This window comes from Leptopilina heterotoma, unplaced genomic scaffold (assembly GCF_015476425.1).
Source record: "Leptopilina heterotoma isolate Lh14 unplaced genomic scaffold, ASM1547642v1 Lhet_218, whole genome shotgun sequence".
Lineage (NCBI taxonomy): Eukaryota > Metazoa > Arthropoda > Insecta > Hymenoptera > Figitidae > Leptopilina > Leptopilina heterotoma.
The window spans coordinates 231,694-250,870 of NW_025110935.1; the positions used below are offsets into that span (position 1 = coordinate 231,694).

The 19,177-nt window shown below is 24.2% G+C and overlaps 2 protein-coding genes across 3 annotated transcripts in view; one reads left to right on the top strand and one right to left on the bottom strand.

Annotated features, from left to right (window-relative positions):
* The window catches only part of LOC122501885 (basement membrane-specific heparan sulfate proteoglycan core protein-like), a 428,837-nt gene that overhangs the window by 92,147 nt on the left and 317,513 nt on the right, over positions 1-19,177 (top strand). The gene's annotated exons all lie outside the window — the stretch shown is intronic.
* Positions 49-13,825, bottom strand: LOC122501882. Its single transcript, XM_043611644.1, has 6 exons — positions 13,179-13,825; positions 10,233-10,487; positions 9,326-9,595; positions 4,566-4,699; positions 4,247-4,412; positions 49-610 (listed from the first exon to the last, which is right to left on the bottom strand). Exons 2-6 carry the CDS (start codon positions 10,482-10,484, stop codon positions 206-208), a joined length of 1,227 nt encoding a protein of 408 aa, XP_043467579.1. The 5' UTR covers positions 10,485-10,487; positions 13,179-13,825; the 3' UTR covers positions 49-205.

A 19,177-nucleotide genomic window follows, 5' to 3' on the forward strand; every position in this document is an offset into this window, starting at 1 on the left:
CTAAATTCACAGCTCTAATTTGTTATCACTATTTCTCGTTTATGTTGAAAAAAAAAGAATCTAATTAACACATTCAATTTTAGTAACGAAGATCTAAATTTAACAATCTTTGGTTTTCAATTAGTTTCTATAACGGACAAAAATTGTCTAATTAAAATTATCATTAGAATATCCTAATTAATTTTTTGCTTTTTCTCTTTAAAATTTACAAATCAAGTAAACCCTTTTTGTGCCATTTCGGTAATCGTTTCCCTACAACTTGACGGTAAATTTCACCCCTATAATAACCGCCGTCCTTGATTTCGCCATTCTCGTCGAGCATTTCATCGAAATTCTTCGCATCGTCCTTATTGACTAAAACAATTGGCAGAACAGTGACTGAAGCAATGAGGCCAAAAATTTCACGTTCCTTTAAAACTTTCTTCAGTCCCTCGAGACTAATTGGCTCTGTTTTACATCCACTCAGCTGCATCCAGTTTGAAAGTGAATTTACGTATTCGGTGAGAAGCAGCTCCATACTGTCCTCGTAGACCTCCTGCGATACACTTGTATTGAGAAAGTAGTGAAGATCAATGGCCGGAGTGCCGTAAACGCACAATTGGAAATCCACCTGAAATCAGTCGAGCGAGAATCGAGGAGTTGAGTTTCAGGCACGTATTGAATTGGAAATAGAATCGTATGGGGGAAAAAAGAAGAGGAATTTGTGTTTCGGAAGTAGTCCAAGTCGAGGGTGCTGACGCGACGTAAAAGTGGGGCAGGTGGATGTCTACTCGAGTGCAGTCGAATCCAATCGAATTGAACTCACTGCATTATTCATATTGCATGATTTTTCTTCTGAGACGTTCACCACAGCGGAACCCGTGAAATTCTGATTTTGTTATAGGCGACATACATTTTTTTCTTCTTTTTTTTTGTTCGCTTAAAAGAAATGTTCATTAGAAAAAAAAATTATTTTTCTTACTTTGGGTTCATGGGTGTCAGTAATTTGGTTCGTTCTGTTTCTTCTTTCTAATCTCAGATGGAAAAAAATATAAAGTAACTTTTACTACTTTTATAGTAAAACATTTCTGGTAACTTTTACTACTTTCGGGGTAAATTTTGCTACGTTCGAAGTAAGTTTTATTACGTTCGATGTAAATTTTACTAATTTTTTACAAATATGTTCTTTGAATGTAACAAAATAGTAAATTTTGCTACGTTCAAAAAACATATTTGTAAAAAATTAGTAGTAAATTTAGTAGTAAATTTAGTAGTAAATTTAGAAGTAAATAGAAGTAAATTTTACTAATTTTTTACAAATATTTTCTTTGAACGTAGGAAAAAATTTACTATTTTGCTACGTTCAAAGAACATATTTGTAAACAAAAAATTAGTAAAATTTACTTCGAACGTACCAAAATTTACTCCAAAAGTAGTAAAAGTTACCAGAAATGTTTTACAATAAAAGTAATAAAAGTTACTTTATATTTTTCTCCGTGTGCAGAAAACTGACTTTCTGAACATTTTGTGACAATTTATTCATAATAACTAAAGAATAATTAATCATATAAAAAATTTTAATTTACATTTACATTCAGCGACCCTAAAAATCCCTTAGTATCAAATTTTAATAGCAAAACCAATTACTTTTTTAAAAAAAAAAACTTCCGCCATATTGGATCCGCCATTTTGAATTTTTGAAAACTGACACCAAAGAGTCAATTATGTAATATTTTTTGTACTTTAAATTTTATCTTCACTTTCAGAATGATATAATTCTATTTACATTTTCATTTTACTATCATTTTGATAGATTACTTTTTCCCTTTCTTTTTCCATTTGAAAGATTTTTATTTTTATTGTTACCTTTATTTTCATATTCAACTTGAAAATTTTTTAAATTTCATTTTCACTTCAATAGAAAGCGGAAATGAAAATCTATCGAAGTAAAAATAAAAATCTAATTAAGTGAAAATGAAAGGAAAAATAAAAAATTTGATAAAGCGAGAATGAGAATGAAAATAAAAATCTATCGAATTGTAAATAAAATTTGTAAAAGTAAAAATGAATGTGAAAACAATCATCTTTAAAATGAAAATCATAATAGAACTCTCTTATTTTTGCTTTCAATTTATAGAATTTTTTTCACTTTCATTTCCACTTTGATAGAATTTTATTATCACTTTCATTTTCACTTTGACCGAATTTTATTTTCATTAACATTTTCATTTTCACTTTGATACATTTTATTTTCATATTTTTTTATTTTCACTTTCATTTTGACTTTATTATTTTGAAAATGAAAGTGAAAATAAAAAAATCACTGTCAAAATGAAAATGAAAATCTTTCAAAGTGAAAATGAAAGTGAAAAAAATTTTTTCAAAGCGAAAATGAAAGTGAAAGTTGAAATATAATTACATAATCGACTAGCACAAAACAATTAATTACTAAATTTAACAAAAGTATATAAGATAAAAATCGAAATTTTCGTATAAACAAATTTGTAACTATTTTTATTCAGTCCATTTTTATTTTCAAAAATTAGAATTTCTTACATCAAAAATTTATTTATTTAGTTTTTGCTTCTTTTGTTGGTCATATTGTCTCTAAATTTTAAAATACTTTCATAAAATTGAAAATGTAATTATTTTCTTGTGCTTGTATATTAAAAGAATTTTTATTTAACAAAATTTTCATTCAAAAAAATTTTCATTTAAATAAATTTTCCTTTAAAAGAATTTTCATTTAAAAAAATCTTGATTTAAAAGAATTTTCATTTAAAAAATTTTTTATTTAAAAAAATTTTCGTTTTTAACTATAGGGATTTTTATTAAGAAGAATTTTTATTCAACAGAATTTGAAAATATCTAAACAGAATTTTTAAATGACAAAATTCTTATTTTAGCGAATTTTAATTTTTAGAAATTTTTAAAATTCTAATAACGCTGAACTGTTAGTGTGATAAGAATTAAAATGTCCGAAATATTTTGAACAAATTTTCAAATTTTGCTGCAAAAAAATTATTTTGAAAAATATTATTAATCAATTTTGAAAATTCATGTTAAATTTTATTTATAGTTTTTTTGCAATTTGGATCTAATTATCATTCTTCGTTTTAAGAATTCTTACAAATAAACGTTTGTGAAAATAAAAATTTGTCAAAATGGAAATTTTGAAGTTTGAACATTCAACTTATTTAATATTATCTGTTAAAAATAAGAAATTCTGCTAAGTAAAAGTTTAAATAAAAGTTCTTTTCTAAATAAATTTATATTCTAAGTAAAAATTCTTCTTCAAATAAAAATTCTTTTCGAAATAAAATTTATTTTCTTAGTAAAAAGTTTTTTTTAAAATAAAAATTCTTTTCTAAATAAAATTCTTTTCTAAATAAAAATTGTATTTCAATAAAAAATTTCTTTTTAAATAAAAATTCTTTTCTAAATAAGAATTTCTTTTTTAATAAAAAAATCCCCTTTTTCAATTAAAACGCTGATTAAGTAGAAATTAAACAGAAACGATTTAAAAACTCTTAAATAATAAGTGAAACATTAAACCAACATTGCCCGTTTTCTTTTAAAAATAAAATATTTTACTTCAATCAAAAGTGCTCTTTTTTCTGAGAGCATATATAATATAAGAGAAGCTACAAAAGAGGATTTTTCATTTTTGTTATAAAATTACATTTTGTTGGCTTTAAATTCCAAATTTACAACTCATCCAACAAATGCACTCTAAGAAAACGAATGCTTTTCTCTCTCGAGTCTCAAAAGTGAAAACTTAGACTGACTTAGTGATCCCTAAGTCAACACAAAGTCGAATCGTTCCGCTAGACATGTTTATCTTTGATGCAGTTTATAAGTACTAAATTTTACCGAAGAACAAACTTTATATCAACTATTAATATTCAATATCAAAAATGATAATTCTCATCTTTATTTACAAAATTTGAACAAATTGTTTTGATATCTATTTTTCATCCCAATTTTCGTTTAGGGAAAAAATTGAAAATATGCCTATAATATTTTAATATTATTAGTAAAATTATTCTCTTGTTTAAAAAAGATTGAAAAAATTATTTGGACTAAATATATATTTTTAATCATTGTCCGAATGTTTTCGTTTTATTTTTCTCGATTCATATTTTAATTAATTACTCTACGAAGTGCAATTAATTTCGCGCTTAAAAGTTTTGCATGGAAATAATCCTTTCTTTTTTATTCCTCGACTCTCCTAAACGGGGCGTAAGAAGTATTTTAGTGAACTTACGAAAATTTGATCAATCACTTTCCCATGATTGTCGTACCGGAAAAGCATGTTATTTACCCAAAAGTCACCATGATTTATTACGTGAAACTCGTCCTTTTTCAATTCACACGCTTCAATTCCTTTCGTGTAAATTACTTCTGACAGTTTTAATAATTTTTCGGAAATTCTAAAATATTTACAAAACATATTAATAAATTCTCAATCCGAATAAAAAATGACTGCATGTGAGACACCATAAAAGGTTAAAAATTAAAGTGTGATATAATTTTTTTTTATATCAGTTTTGTAATAAGTGAAAATAATTTTTTTAAATACTTACTCGGGATCAAATTCAGACCAATTCGCCATTTCTTTAGCCAATGCTTTAACGCTCGAATTAAAAAATTGTGACATTTCTGGACCATGAGCACTATTAAACATTCCCTTATTGTAAATTTCCTTTGTCTTTGGTTCCTGTTAATAAATGAAACTTTATTATTTCGTTTTTTTGCTAAATAGAATAATAAATATTAATTGTTTATGTTAATTAGAAATAGTGATAAATTTAAACAACTAGGAGGGGAAAAAAAATATTTTTCTAGGAAACATAATCTTCTTTTTGCATAATTTAACATCCGGATTTAGTGGTGGGTTTTTATAACTGCTCTGAAACCACCTCATTAAAGTAGTCGTATAACATCGCTATAAAGCAAGAACCGCGAAACGTTCTCTAATTAGCTAAAGGGGTGAAAAGTTGAACATTTGAAATTTGAAACAGAAAATTATGCAGATAGTTTGCAGTAACATAAAACGTTAGTCAATTTTTTCGATAACATATTTTTGGGGTTGTATTCGTTTCGAGAAATTTAATAATTTTGAATCGTTCATGCTGTAATTTATATAAAATAGAAACTTTTAATTAAACACAAGCTTCTAATTGAAAGTAATTTTGATTACATAACTTTGTATAAGTTCAAATATCATTTTCAGCACTTATTGTTTCCGATTGCTGAATCTTATTGCTTTAAATATAAAAAAAACCGCAAAAAGTGAAATTCAAGCCGTAAGAGTTTGAGATTGCATAAGTTTTTCACGAGATAATAAAGTTCTAAACTTTTTTTATTTGTTGGCCTCTTAAAAAAGTACAAGTGGGTTATTGGTCAATTAAAGAATTTACTTCAATCTTAGTACTTCAGGAAGGAGGAACTCATAAACTTTTCTTGTAAAAAAAGAAGAAGAAGAAGGGAGAACTTTATGTTAACAAAAAAGTTTTATCTAGATAAATGAAATATCTGATCATTTTCAGGAGATAAATTAAAGTTCAAATTTGGTCTGATAGAAAAAGGTGTGTTTCAGTGGTGCAAAATAAATTTTAAAAATTTCTTTCTCGTCTTTTGTATTTTAGTCTTTGTCTGATTTAAAGTGTGAAGCACGATTTTTTCATTTCCCAATCTATTTCTCGAAATCACGTACAACAGTATCAGGATAATAAAAGATATTGAACTTTGGTTGTGCTCCCCTTTCAAATTTACCCATGTCCTACTAACTTCCCAGTGTGGCGTTGAAAATTCTGTCGAAACTGCGAGTTCAACTCGTTTCAAGAAGAAGAAAAAAGAGAAAAGTCTGACTTGAACGAAAACCGTGGACTTTTATTGCCACCGTTGCCAACAAAGGGTGACTCGACCTTGCGTATCTAAGTTTAACCGTGTCATGTGAACTACGAACCTCTTTTTTCTAAAATGGTTTATTCCCATATCTTATTTTTCACCAATGTTTTTTTTTTTCTTTTTTTCCTTTTTTTTTCTTTTATTTTTATGTTTATTTGAAATTTAATTGAAAATCGTGAAATCAGTGATAATTTGCGAAACAAATATTATTGAATGTAATTGATTTTTATTTCTTAACAAGAGTCTCTGTCTCTCACTCTATCTGAAGCTTGAGTTAAGTGTGCTGAAGATTCCCCCTTTGCATGAAATGTCCAACAGGTGGTGGTTGAGTTCAGTGAACTAGTCAAGGAAATGATTCATCAGCAAATACAAACATTATTTCAAGATTACAATAAAATAATCGTTTAATTAATCAATTTTCTTTTGGGATTTTTTTTATTGTTGTTCGAGTTTAAAATTCGGATCTATGTAGGTTATGGTTAATTTATCCCTTTGATCTAAATTTTCAAGTAGAGTAATTAAATTAATTGTTTCAGGGTTGACACAAGTCAGGAAATTCAGGGAAAAGTCGGGGATTTTTATTAAAATTACTGAAAAAAATTTTAATCTTTAGAATTCATAAGAAAATTCTGAATTTTGGGATCTTTTTTGTTTGCCTCATAAACTATGAAATTACCACGAATTCTAATACAAAACCTTCAATTTTTTCTATTTCTGACAATAATTTCTTTTTAAATAACTTAATTTCTGAAAAACTATCATAAAATTATATAACTTGTAAATTATTTAATCAATAATTTTACTTAAATATTTCAAAATTAATTGAATTTTTAAAGAGTTGTGTTTACAATTTTCATAAATAGATGAACTAAAAGGTTTTAACTTGAAATTTAGAAAAATTGAATTTTAAATGAATTTAATTAGAAATTTTAAAGAATTCAGTTTTTTGAAAAATTTTAGTAATTGAAATTCTTTTGAAAATACTTGAACTTTCAAAAATATATTTAATTCGTGATTAAAAATAATTGAGTTATAGGAGAATTTTAGATATAAAACTCTAAAAGAAATTGGATTTTTGAATAATTGTAATTTTAAGAAATTCACATTCTTTTGAAAGCAATTGAATTTTTTCATATATTTTTAATTATTAATTATTAAATTATTAAAAATAATTGATTTATAGAAGAATTTTATTTAAAATTTCTAAAAAAATAATCGAATTTTGAGAAGTTACAAATATTTGAAATTTTTTTAAATAATGGAATTTTGGAAACATTCCTCAAATTCAAATATTTGAAAACCTTAATTTTCCTTACTTTTAATTAACAATTTTATGCGAAAAACTTTGTCTGAAAAATTTTATTTCTAATTCTTTGAAGAACATTTGCATTTTTTTAAAACATTTATTAAAACCATTAATTATTAAAATCATTTATTTAAAGAATTTTAGAAAAATTTTGTTTAAGTTTTTTTTTTTTTAACCAAAAAAGAAAATTAAAAATAATAAAATTCTTCTCTGAAATTTAATTATTTTCAAAAATTTTCCTCCATTCAATGATTTCAATAGAACTACTATTTTAATAAAATTTTGCAAAACGAATTCAATTATTTAGAAAAAGACAAAATAAAATTCTACGCAAACATTTAATTATTTTCATAAATAATAATAATTTCTCATAAATTCAATTATTTAAAAATATTTTTATCCATTTTTTTGTAAAAATTTAAAAAATTTCAAATTTTAACAAAATTTGTTACAGGAATTCAATTATTTACATGAATAATAAAAGTTTTCGCAGGATTTCAATTATTTTAATCAAAATACTCTAAAGAATTGAATTCTAAAAAAATTTTTTATAAAATTCTTCGCAAGAATTCAATGATTTTCAGAGATAATAAAAAATGTTAAGGGAATTCAATTATTGAAAGAAAATTTGATGAAATTCTTCTCAAAAATTCAATTATTTCTATAAATAATAAAACTTAACATAGAATAGCAATTTTTTTTCAATACGATTTTAAATATATTTATTGAAAAATGCAATTATTCTCAAAAATTGGTATTTAAATTCAATTATTTTCACAAACAATACAAAATTTCTCTGAAACTTAATTATTTAAAAATTTGTTGATAAAATTCTTTATTACAATTAAATATTGAGAAACATTCAATTGTTCAATAAATTATTTATGGATTTAAATAATTGAATTCACGTAGAATTTTTCAGAAAAAATTGAATTAAACATGACTTTCAGTTAAAGTTTTTTTAAATAACTGAATTTTGTAAATGGTTTAAATTAAAACTTTGAAAAACTAATTTAAGTTAAACTAGTTTAAATTAAACCTTTGAAATTCTGAATTTTTCATATTTTTAACTAATAATTTTATAGAATTAATTTTTTTGAAAAAGTTTAATTGAATTCTTGTTAAAATTATTTGAAGTTTTTATTTTCTAATATATATTTAATTGAAGAATTTTCAAATAATCGTAATTTATTAAAATTGAATTGTAAAGATATGGATTTGAAAATTCTCTAGGAATTTTTGCAAAAATTATTAAAAATAATTGATAATTGTTAATCTATTTTTTTCGAAGAATTGTAATAAAATTTTTGAAATTAATTACATTTTTCGAAGAATTTATTTAAAATTGTTTTAAAAATAATTGAAATCTTGTGAAGAATTTTATTATTTAGGAAAATAATTGAAGTTTACCAACGAATTTGAATTACATTTTTTTTTAAAAAAATAATTGAAATCCTGTGAAGAATATTATTATTTATGAAAATAATTGAATTTTATTACATTGTTTTAAAATAATTGAATTCTTTTTAAAAATTTTATTAAAATAGTAGATTTGAAAAATATTTGAATTTCAGCAAAGAATTTTATTATTTGTGAAATGTAATTGAATTCTGTCTTCTTGAAAATAATAATAGAATTGAAGTGATGAAAATAATTTTGAAGAAGTTGCAGTAACAATGAATATTCTTATAATATAAAATAATGAACTTTAGTTATTATAAAACATGAATAAATGGATTACTCGAGTGATCGATTTCTTCATGTTTTATAATAATATTTTTATGAGTAATTCAAATGTGAAAGGTTTGAATTTAAAATTTTTTAAACTCCTAATTCCGATGGAAGAATTATAATGATTAATAAATATTTATTTAAAAATTCTTTAGAGTCAGGGAAAAAGTCAAAATTTTTTCTGTAAGTCAGGGAATAGTCAGGAAAAAACAAAATCTAAAATCTAAAAAAATAAGTTTTTTAACAAAATATTTCTTTTGCTAATGTAAAAAAAACTTAATAAAATAAGAAGAGGGAGAATTGCGCGAATTTTTTTCGATTTGTAATGTAACAGTGTGTCATGAACAGTCTGTGTGTTTATAAGAAAGAAGATAATTGTCATTAAGTGTGACAGACCTTTTCACAAACTGCAATCGAACAAGCGTGAAACCTTGCAAGTGATCGGAGAGCCATTAAACTGTGATCTATGTCAAGTCCAGCTTGACGATTAGCCATTCGGAATCCCATTGGTGCTAAATCGTCGAATACAAGAAGAGGCGGATCACTTTTCTGAATGTAGTATCCTTTCGCGTTAAACGGTTTGATATTTCCTTGAATTTCATTCATCTTTGGCAAAGTCTCTATCAACATTATCATTTCTGTGCCAAAAAGACCTGCTTTCTCCACCTGCGAATTTTTTTCCATTAATTATTTCGATTTTTCAATATTTGACTTTGACTTTGACTTTGACTTTGACTTTGACTTTGACTTTGACTTTGACTTTGACTTTGACTTTGACTTTGACTTTGACTTTGACCTCGATTTTAACTTTGACTTTCACTTCGACAATTATTAAATTGTATAAATTTTGACTCCTGAGGTAAAATTCTGTAATTTAACTTTTCCAAATAAATTTACAAAGATAAATGATAAAAATTATTCCAGACTTTGGAGCAAAAAATAATTTTCGATATCTCGTTAGTATTTCCTTTGCGGAAAATAGAAATAAATTTGCAATCAATAGAAGAAGCGAATATCTATATTTTACTTTTATGTATAGAAAGCAATTATTTTTCTTTCATATTTGTAATTAAAACGTAACATAAAGAAATCTTTTATTTCGAAAAATTATGAAATCATTATCTGGATCATTATATCGGATAAAGATTGAATCAGTAAATAAAAGAATACAAATATAAACAAAGATGAGTTGATTTAATAAATATTTGGAAACTCTTAAAGATTTTTCTCCAATATTTTCTCCAATATTTTCTTTTTTTTTCTTTTTTTTTGTAATTAAAAATAAATAGTTGAAACAATTTACCAATTCTCGTGTTTTTTTCTCATCCGGCACAACTTTAATGATGAGAGACTTTTTCTCGGTGACATTTCGGCAACCGACTTTTCGCGATAAGTCAATAGTGGCGCGAATCATTTGACTTGTATAGTTATCACCTTTATCAGTTGCTGCTTTCGTGAATATATCGTGCACCTGAATCGAATCATCATTCTCTCCTTTTCTAAGGGCCTTTTCCAAGAAATCTTGATTCAGCCATGACAGTGTCCCTTGGGCCATTTTCTGAAATTGGAATGAGAGAATCGAAGAATTTCTTCCAACAAATCATTGTTCCCTCTCTAGAATACGTATAAAATAACCCACCCCCCCCCCCTGCCGTACCCCCTTTACTTCTTCCTCACCACGCAATTCTTCAGAGAAACTTATTGTTCACTCTAAAGATTTATCGCTTCTTCCGATATTCGCGGGAGCATTCTCAAGAAAACTTTAGTATTCGACTTCAATTAGAATCGCAATCGAAGAAAAACAGAGTCACTAGGTGGTGGAAAATTTAAATCCGTGAACTCCAAGAGAGAGAGAGAGAAAACTGTTTACTTTGGATCTTCAGACTCTTTTGAGAATTTAGGGAAACGTTTTTGTTTTGTTTTTTTTAACAATTTAACGATTTGACATTATTTTTTTTCTGTTATCTTATAAATATGAATAATTTCATAATGGAAATTAAAAAAATTTTAAAATAAAAAAATTTAATATAAATTAAGTATTTAATTAAGTACATAATTATTTTTGTTTATATTTTCAAAAAATTTAATATAATTCTTCGTAAGAATTCACTTTGTTTTCATAAATAATAAAATTCTTTGGAAGAATTCAATTATTTTTATAAATTTTAATAGTTTCACTTTCACTTTGATTGATTTTCATTTTCACTTTGACAGATTTTTATTTTCGGTTTCTATCAAAGTGAAAATAAAAATAAAATCAACGTAAAATAGAAATTTTCCTCAATTTTTGAACAATAAAGTAAATGAATATATTTTTTCTTGGGGTCGATTAGTAATTTCATTTCTACTTTCACTTTCGTTCTCACGACTTTCGTGAATTTTATTTTATTTTTTTTTTTGAAGATAAGAAGAAAAGTTAATTGAAAGTGAAAAATCTGTAACCGTAAATATAAATAAATAAAAAATAAACCGTAAATGAAAAAAATTAAAGTTAAAATTTAAAGAGCTTTCTCCTTAAATTTTAACTTTGATTTTTTTCATTTACGGTTTATTTTTTATTTATTCTGTCAAGAAAAAAAAATAAAAGTGAGAATGAAATTCTGTCAAAGTAAAAGTGAAAATGAAAATAAAAATAAAAATTTATTAAAGTGAAAGAAGAAGTGAAAGTAAAAAATGAAAATGAAAGTCGAAATGAAAATCTGACTAAAGGAAAATTGAAAATGAAAGTTTAAACAAAAATCTGTCAAAGTCAAATTGAAAATGAAATTGAAAATGAAATTAAAAACTAAAATCTCTCAGTGTGAAAATCAAAAATAAAAATAAAGTTATTTTGAAAATAAAAATATTTATAAAAAAGAAACTTCAAATTTGTAAAAGTAGAAGCGAAAATGTAAATTCAAATAAAAGTCTGTCAAAGTGAAAGTAAAAATGAAAATGAAAGTCAAAATGAAAGTGAAAATGAAATTACATAATCGACTTTCTGTTTAAATATTTTTAAAAATTAGAAATTACTAGCATTAAATTAAAAATAAACTAATTTTAACATTTATGAAAAGTAATTAATTTTCGAAATTAACTAAAAACTGTTTTCTAACAAAATTTGAATTTTAGCGAAATATACAAAAAATCTTTGTTCATTTGAAAGTTCAGATTTTTGGACATAAATTTAAAGTAAAAACAAAAATCTGTCAAAGTGGAAGTAAAAACTTACAAATGTGAAAATAAAAGTTGAAAATTTGCTAACACTGTGAAAATAGTAGTAAAAAAAAGTAACTGTGAAAATGAAAGTGAAAATAAAAATCTGTCAAAGAGAAATTGGAAATAAAATTTTAAACAAAAATCTGTCAAAGTGAAATTGAAAATGAAAGAAAAAAAAATCGATGAATAATAAAAATTTATCAAAGTGAAAGTGAAAGTTGAAAATTTCTAAAAGTAGCTATGAAAATGGAAGTAAAAAATAAAAATCTGTCAAAGTAAATTTAATAACAAAAATCTCTTACTGTGAAAATTAAAAATAAAAATGAAGTTATAGTGAAAATAAAAATTTATAAAAAAGAAACTTATATTTAAAAAAAAGTGTAAAATTTGTAAAAGTAGAAGCGAAAATGTAAATAAAAATAAAAGTCTGTCGAAAGTGAAAGTAAACATAAAAATTAAATAAAATAATTAATCCTTTAATTAGGATTTAGAGAGTAAAAAAAACTGTACTAATAAAATACACGGTCAAAAGAGAAACCAGTTGAAAAATCTTAGACAAACAATAATTATTTACTTATATAAACATACCGGCAAAGCTCGTGTTAATAATTTTATATAAACAAACACAAAAAATATTTGAATTCCAACAGAAATCAAAGTAAATAAAAAAAATCTTAAGTAAATAATTCTTTACTTTAAAAAAACCAAAAAAAGAAACACTCACTTTTTTAGCACAAACCGTTATATAAAGAAGAATTAAAACTAACCCAAATATTTTCAATTAAAATATATTCGATCCACTTTTTGATTGAAAAAAATAAAAAAATTGAACAAGTTTTCTTTATTTCAAAAACCAATATATATCCAATTTTTAATCGTAAAAATAATAATTTTAGAAGGTATATAATCGTTTTTCCATCGCGAATTTTTTTTTTATTATTATACCTACTATCACCCCTTGAGAAATATCTCATATCACTGGTAAAACGTAATCATTTTAATCGACACTTAAATTGGTTAGAAAATTGCTCATCGATTTATTGGCACTGACCTGTAGAAATGAGTTCTTGAACTACACACTCTTTATGGGATTGAACAATTACTGTCTACACGATACGTACGAGAAGAAAGCGCGTTTATATCTGACATGTGCCGTTCATGTTCTCAAGTTTTGTATTTATATATGCCGCGTGAATTTTCTTAGATAATAAAAATTATCAAAACGCTGTGCTGTCAGATTAAAATTGAAGAGATGGTGTGCTTCAAAAATTCTTTCGCATTGTCATGGTCATTAATTTTATTTTGCCATTTTTTTTTCTTCTTTTTCTTTAGTTCATCTTTATTGCTTCTGTATATTTTTTTCTTTTGTAGTTTATTTTAGATGAAGGGAAATTTTTTTTTTTTTGCATTTCCTGTTCGAATTGCAATATTATTATCAATATTGCTTTTGAATTGCAATCGATTCTGTAAGTCGAAGTTTGCAGATATTGTTGCAATTGAAGATAATGTGTGAAATTATTAATCTTTGTTCTGAATTGGATTTTTTTTTCGTTTGCCTAGCTTATGATAAATTGTAATTATAATAAAATTTTTGAATTAGGAACAATAGTTATTTTAGGTCCATTTGTTTCAGGGTCCCATAGAACCTGTGTAAAAAATAATTTTTTATTTTTATGTTGCACTGCTTTTTTTGGCCATTAATTTTTAAAAATTTTGTTTTCAAAACCGTATTCTTGACCTGATTTTGCATATTTTTGTACTTGTCACGAACCCCAAATGGAGAAATTACGCCGAGTGTCATTATCTCATAAAATGATTGCTCAGATGATTATCCTTGAGGTGCCTTTAATATTAAATACTTAAGTGTAATTCACTGCTTCGACCAAAAGTTATCCAGTCAGAAAAGTTCGTATCAACTTATATCGTAATTTATTATCGTAAATATTTTCTAGAAAAAGAGGAAAGTCTGTAATTTAGAAACAAAAATTTCTCTAATTTTGTTTATTAATAAGATTTATTAACAATTTATTTGTTATTGTAATCTACAATATAATTTATTTTATGACTGAAACGAAACATGTTTGTATCACTAAAATGATTCATGTATTCTATTCATTTTATTTCGTTTGTGAGAGAATTTTCATGCCCTCTAGGCGGCAACTTCATGAAATCTTTTGGCGCCAAATTCAAAAAAGAAAATATTTTTGCATAAAGTGGGTTAACTCTCAATTATATTCAAACTTAATTATGTTAAATTCTTTGTTACATTTAAAACATTCAATAAAAATTACTTTTCATTTCACAAAATTAAAAAATAATCTTTTATTGAAGATAAAAATATAATGAACATAACCTACAATATTTTGCTTCTTAGGTCCCTTTCTTCGCAACAAGTAATACGTTTATTAATTATTATGAATTTGTAATAAATAATAAGTAAATCAAATAAATAATAAATAAATCATAAATAAATGAATAAAACACAAGTTTTGAAGAAGTAAATAAGTTTTTCGTTCATTTAAAAATTATGAATTTTAAGGTAATTCTCAAAAAAAAATGTAAATGTAAATAAAATTTGATGAATAGATGTTAGAAAACTAAGAATTATTAGAAGCAGTTATTGTTTTTATTTTTAGCCGTCACGGTGCATTGAAAAAGAATCGCAATTATTTTATCTGCGAACTGAAAATATTTATAAAACTGGACAATTCAGTTAAAAAATTAACAAGCAAACAACTTTGATATTTTACTACATTTTCTCACGTTTTTTGTCATTTTTATTCACCACATATATAGAATTTAAATTATTATCTCCGCATTGAATTCACTGCTGGTGTCGAGTTATTTTATTGAAAAAAAAATAATCGATTACTTCACCATTATATCAAGTAAATATTTACTTCAATATAATACTTTTTATTCGAATTACATAAACTGAATATTTTTACCAACTGAAATGAAAAGTAATTAAAAATTAAACTTTTATTAAGTTAAGAATGAATTTTTTTAATGTGCAAAACAAATTTTTCGTGTAAAAAATACAAATTAAAAGAAGTAAAAAAAATGTATAAAATAATAAAAAAAATTTATTTTATGAATATAAATAATTGCTCCATAGAAGACATAATTAGAGTAAACAATTATTTAATAGAGTAACTAATTATTCAAGACGAATAAATATTTATTTAATACTATCAAGTAATAATTTATTTCAATCACAGAAAAAAGCTTCACCTTCTGGAACAACAATGAATTTCCCCAGAATATCGAAAGTTTTAACTGAAACAACTCAAAATTTTACGGACAACGAAATTCGTAATTATTCTAAGTAAACATTTTTTCCAGTTTCAATAAATTTTTTTCGTCCTGAAAAATTAGATGTTCAAAAAAAAGCAAAAAAAAAAAATCTCGATTCGTCATGCACAATGACACGCAAACGAGAAGAGTATTATTAAATAAATTCCTTTTTTTCTGATTTGAGTGAAATTTTTTTTTGTCGCAAATTACGACGCATGTAATTGCATAATGTATTCATAATTCTGCGTAAACAGTTGTATGCATTATTTATTATTCTACTTACCTTTATGGAAATCATTATTTACTCCACATTGTCACACAGGGTGTCAATGGAATAATTTATTTTTGTAAAATCAATTACAAATTTTTATGGACATTCAATCACGTCATTTGCTTTATTGAATGGAAAATTATACTTTTTGCAACAATCAAACATGTTTAATACATTGAAATTGATAAAATGCAAAAATCATCTATTAAAGTCAATGTATTGTATATATATAAAATGTGGTGTTACTTGACAATTTTTTATTATTATGCTTTATATGATGTAACGAATCAATTGAGACGCACATAAAATGAATTGTATTTGAATTTTGTCAAATAGTATAGGACGCTTATACTGCAATTGTTGTTGAAAAGTTTTTTAACAAAGTTCATTATTGTCTATTTGTTCCTATAACCGTGAACTTTTATGTATCTATAAACTTTTACGGTAGTTTTCAAACCAGGAAACATAATAATGCAATAATAATAATAATGCCCTGTGTATTGTTATACGAACCTGAAAATCGTACAAACTTATCAGCGCTTTATTTTGTTTATTGCAAATGGCATTGTTTAAAACTTGACGTTTATAGTCGTTCAACTTTTTTTTTATTATTGATGAATTTTGATTTGAAATTATGTTTGCTATTAATTTAATTTTCAATTAATTTTGTTAAATTTTTTTTTCCGAAGTGGAAATTTGTAGAATAGTGATGGTAGAGAATCAAAAAATGTAAATAGAAAAATTATTTAATCTAAAGATAAGGAGTTGAATAAACTTTGGTCAGAAGTAAAATTTTTCGTCATAAGAAAAATTATTTTGGAAACGATTCGAAATTTTTTTCGTGCGTATAAGGAAAAAATTTTGTACTTTATGACATTTTTGTCATTGTCATGTAACGATAATGCTTCGAACAATTACGTCATATAAACAAAGAACTTTTAAAAATGTCGTAACTTTTTTTACAGCATCATTATCTGATATGATTTTCGTTAATATTCTTCTCTAATGTCTTTTTGGGACAAATTATACAATTATATTTCTCTCTCTCTCTCTCTTTCTGTTAATATTTGAATTAAAATATTTTGACAATTTTTAAAAAATTAAATAAATTATAGTTTTTTTTGTCTGTTTTTTTTAAAGTTAATTACTTCCGTTTGAAAATTTATGTACGCACAACAATTACTTTCAGGCAGTAAGCGTACACACGAGTACTTACCGTTTATTAAATTTTGGTAAAAAATTGTTTCCCTGTCTCTACCGTCATATTATGTTCACTAAAATGCATATACAAGGTTCAATTAATTTTACCCGAATACATAGACTGTCTCTTTCAACTTTTTGACATTAGTTTCATAATTTACGTTCCTCGTTTGGTTTAAAAATGATTTTTATAGCATAATTTTGATTGATTAAGTTGATAAATTCAGTAGAATAATTTACGATCGTGGTATTTATCAATCATAAAAGTTAATAATGTTTCTAAAAAGAAGTAAATAAACTCTAAAATTGCTCCATTTGGAAAACAAAAAATTTTTTTTTTTAAAAAGTCTTATTTCATTTTTGAACATAAATTCTAAATAAACAAAAAAGAAAAGAAATCTTATTTCATTTTTTAAACATAAATATTTTAAATAAAGATACTAAATACTAATTGAAAAAATTAAAATCTGATTTTATTTTGATAGCATAAATTCTTAATAAAAATTGATAAAGGTAGAAAATTAAAATCCGATTTCATTTTTTAGCATAAATTCAAAATAAAATTACTAATTATAAAACAACTTTTGAAAATTGATAATAATAGTGGAACTAAACTCTTTTAAAGCAGAAACCTTGTAATACTGAATTATTTAAACCAGTACTTTTCTTAGATTCTCGTCTACTATAATTAATGACTTTCAAGTTTCAATGAGACGTCTAACTATAATTTGAAACTAATGCTATAATATTACGATATATTACGTAATCTGAATTTTACCAAATGGATTATTTCCTTCTAAAAAATTTTTATCATTTGCATATTAATTTTTAGATTATATATATTTTTTGTTGCTTCTCTTCTTTTTTTTGTTTCTTCTTCGTTTTTAATTTAATTACATTCTGCAAAGTGTTCAAGGGATATTTTTTCCGATAATTTTTTAGTTATTAAAAAAAATTCCAGACATCCTGGAATAAATTGTTATTCAGTTCCTGTAGAAATATCACATTTCATTGAGAAGAAGAGGTAAAAATAATTTTTCCATTATGTAACTCGATAACTTTTTCAATTTTATCGAAAATAGAATTTGGAATATTTTTTACTGTCATCGTCAAAGTTAATTGACAAAACTAACGATCCTGTCATAAAAGTATGTGTCAATTTCAAATTGTAATTACATGAATCTCCAATTTTCTTCGAAATAATGGACGATAAAAAGGAAACATTACATTTTCGCTATAAATAGCAATAGATGAGTGCTTTTTTCTTTTTTTTCTAATTAATATTCGTTCTATTTCATTTGTGAGAGAGTTTTCATGACATCTAGGCGGCAATTTAATATATTATGAATAATATATTAATATTAAAAAATAAAAATACATAATTCAGGGCTCGGATCGTCTTTAAGACTCAAAAAAGTCGCTTTAGTCGCATAAATTCACAATAAAAGTCACGAAAAGTCGCATAAAATTTCCGAAAAAGTCGGAAAACAGTCGCATGAAATTTTAGAAAAAACAAAAAAAAACACGAAATTGTCAAAATTAAAAAAAAACATTTCTCGACAACACATACTTTAATATCAAACAATCCGGAATATAATTTAATAAAATTTATAGCAAAATTTTAATTAGGTATTTTTAACATTTTTTTTAAATTCTCTTTAAAATGTCAATTATTTTTATAAATAATAAAATTCTTCTCTGAAAATCAATTATTTTCAAAAGTAATAAAATTCTTTGCAGAAATTCAATTATATTCAAATTTTTTTTTTTTAAATTTCTCGTCAAAATTTTATAAATAATAAAATTCATCATGGAAATTTAATTATTTTCAAAACTTCTGATCAAATTCTTTGCAAAATTCAATTACCGTAAGTGAGGCTAAATTCGCTCAATTTTTCAATTCTTTTTTAAATAACTTCGGGAAACGATGAAAATAAACATTGGCACTGAAAATATATAATCTTTAACCCTTTATCTTTCCTATTACTGCATAAAGAAATTGAAATATGTTGCAGAAAATTATTTATAAGCCGTTTTTTTGTGAGCGAATTTACCTTTAAATGATGGGTAAATTCGCTCACCATTATTATTCTGGCAAAATATATTATAATCTGCAAAAATGAAACTAAATATTCTTTAGAATCAATAAAGAAAAAAATTAAGAACAATATTCAAAGTTATTGGAATAAATATTTAATATTGTTTTATCAATAAGTAATTAGATTCAATCATTCAATCAAACGTACTCATAACCATAAAAAAACAAGGTTAAGTTTGACAGT

What these genes read in the sequence shown, in the direction of transcription:
- LOC122501882 (XM_043611644.1), bottom strand. Translation starts at nt 10,484, where the DNA reads ATGGCCCAAGGGACACTGTCATGGCTGAATCAAGATTTCTTGGAAAAG. An exon ending in TGGTCTGAATTTGATCCCGA is followed by an intron (nt 4,413 to 4,565) that starts GTAAGTATTTAA and finishes TAAATATTTTAG; the next exon opens with AATTTCCGAAAAATTATTAA. An exon ending in AAGTGATTGATCAAATTTTC is followed by an intron (nt 611 to 4,246) that starts GTAAGTTCACTA and finishes GACTGATTTCAG; the next exon opens with GTGGATTTCCAATTGTGCGT.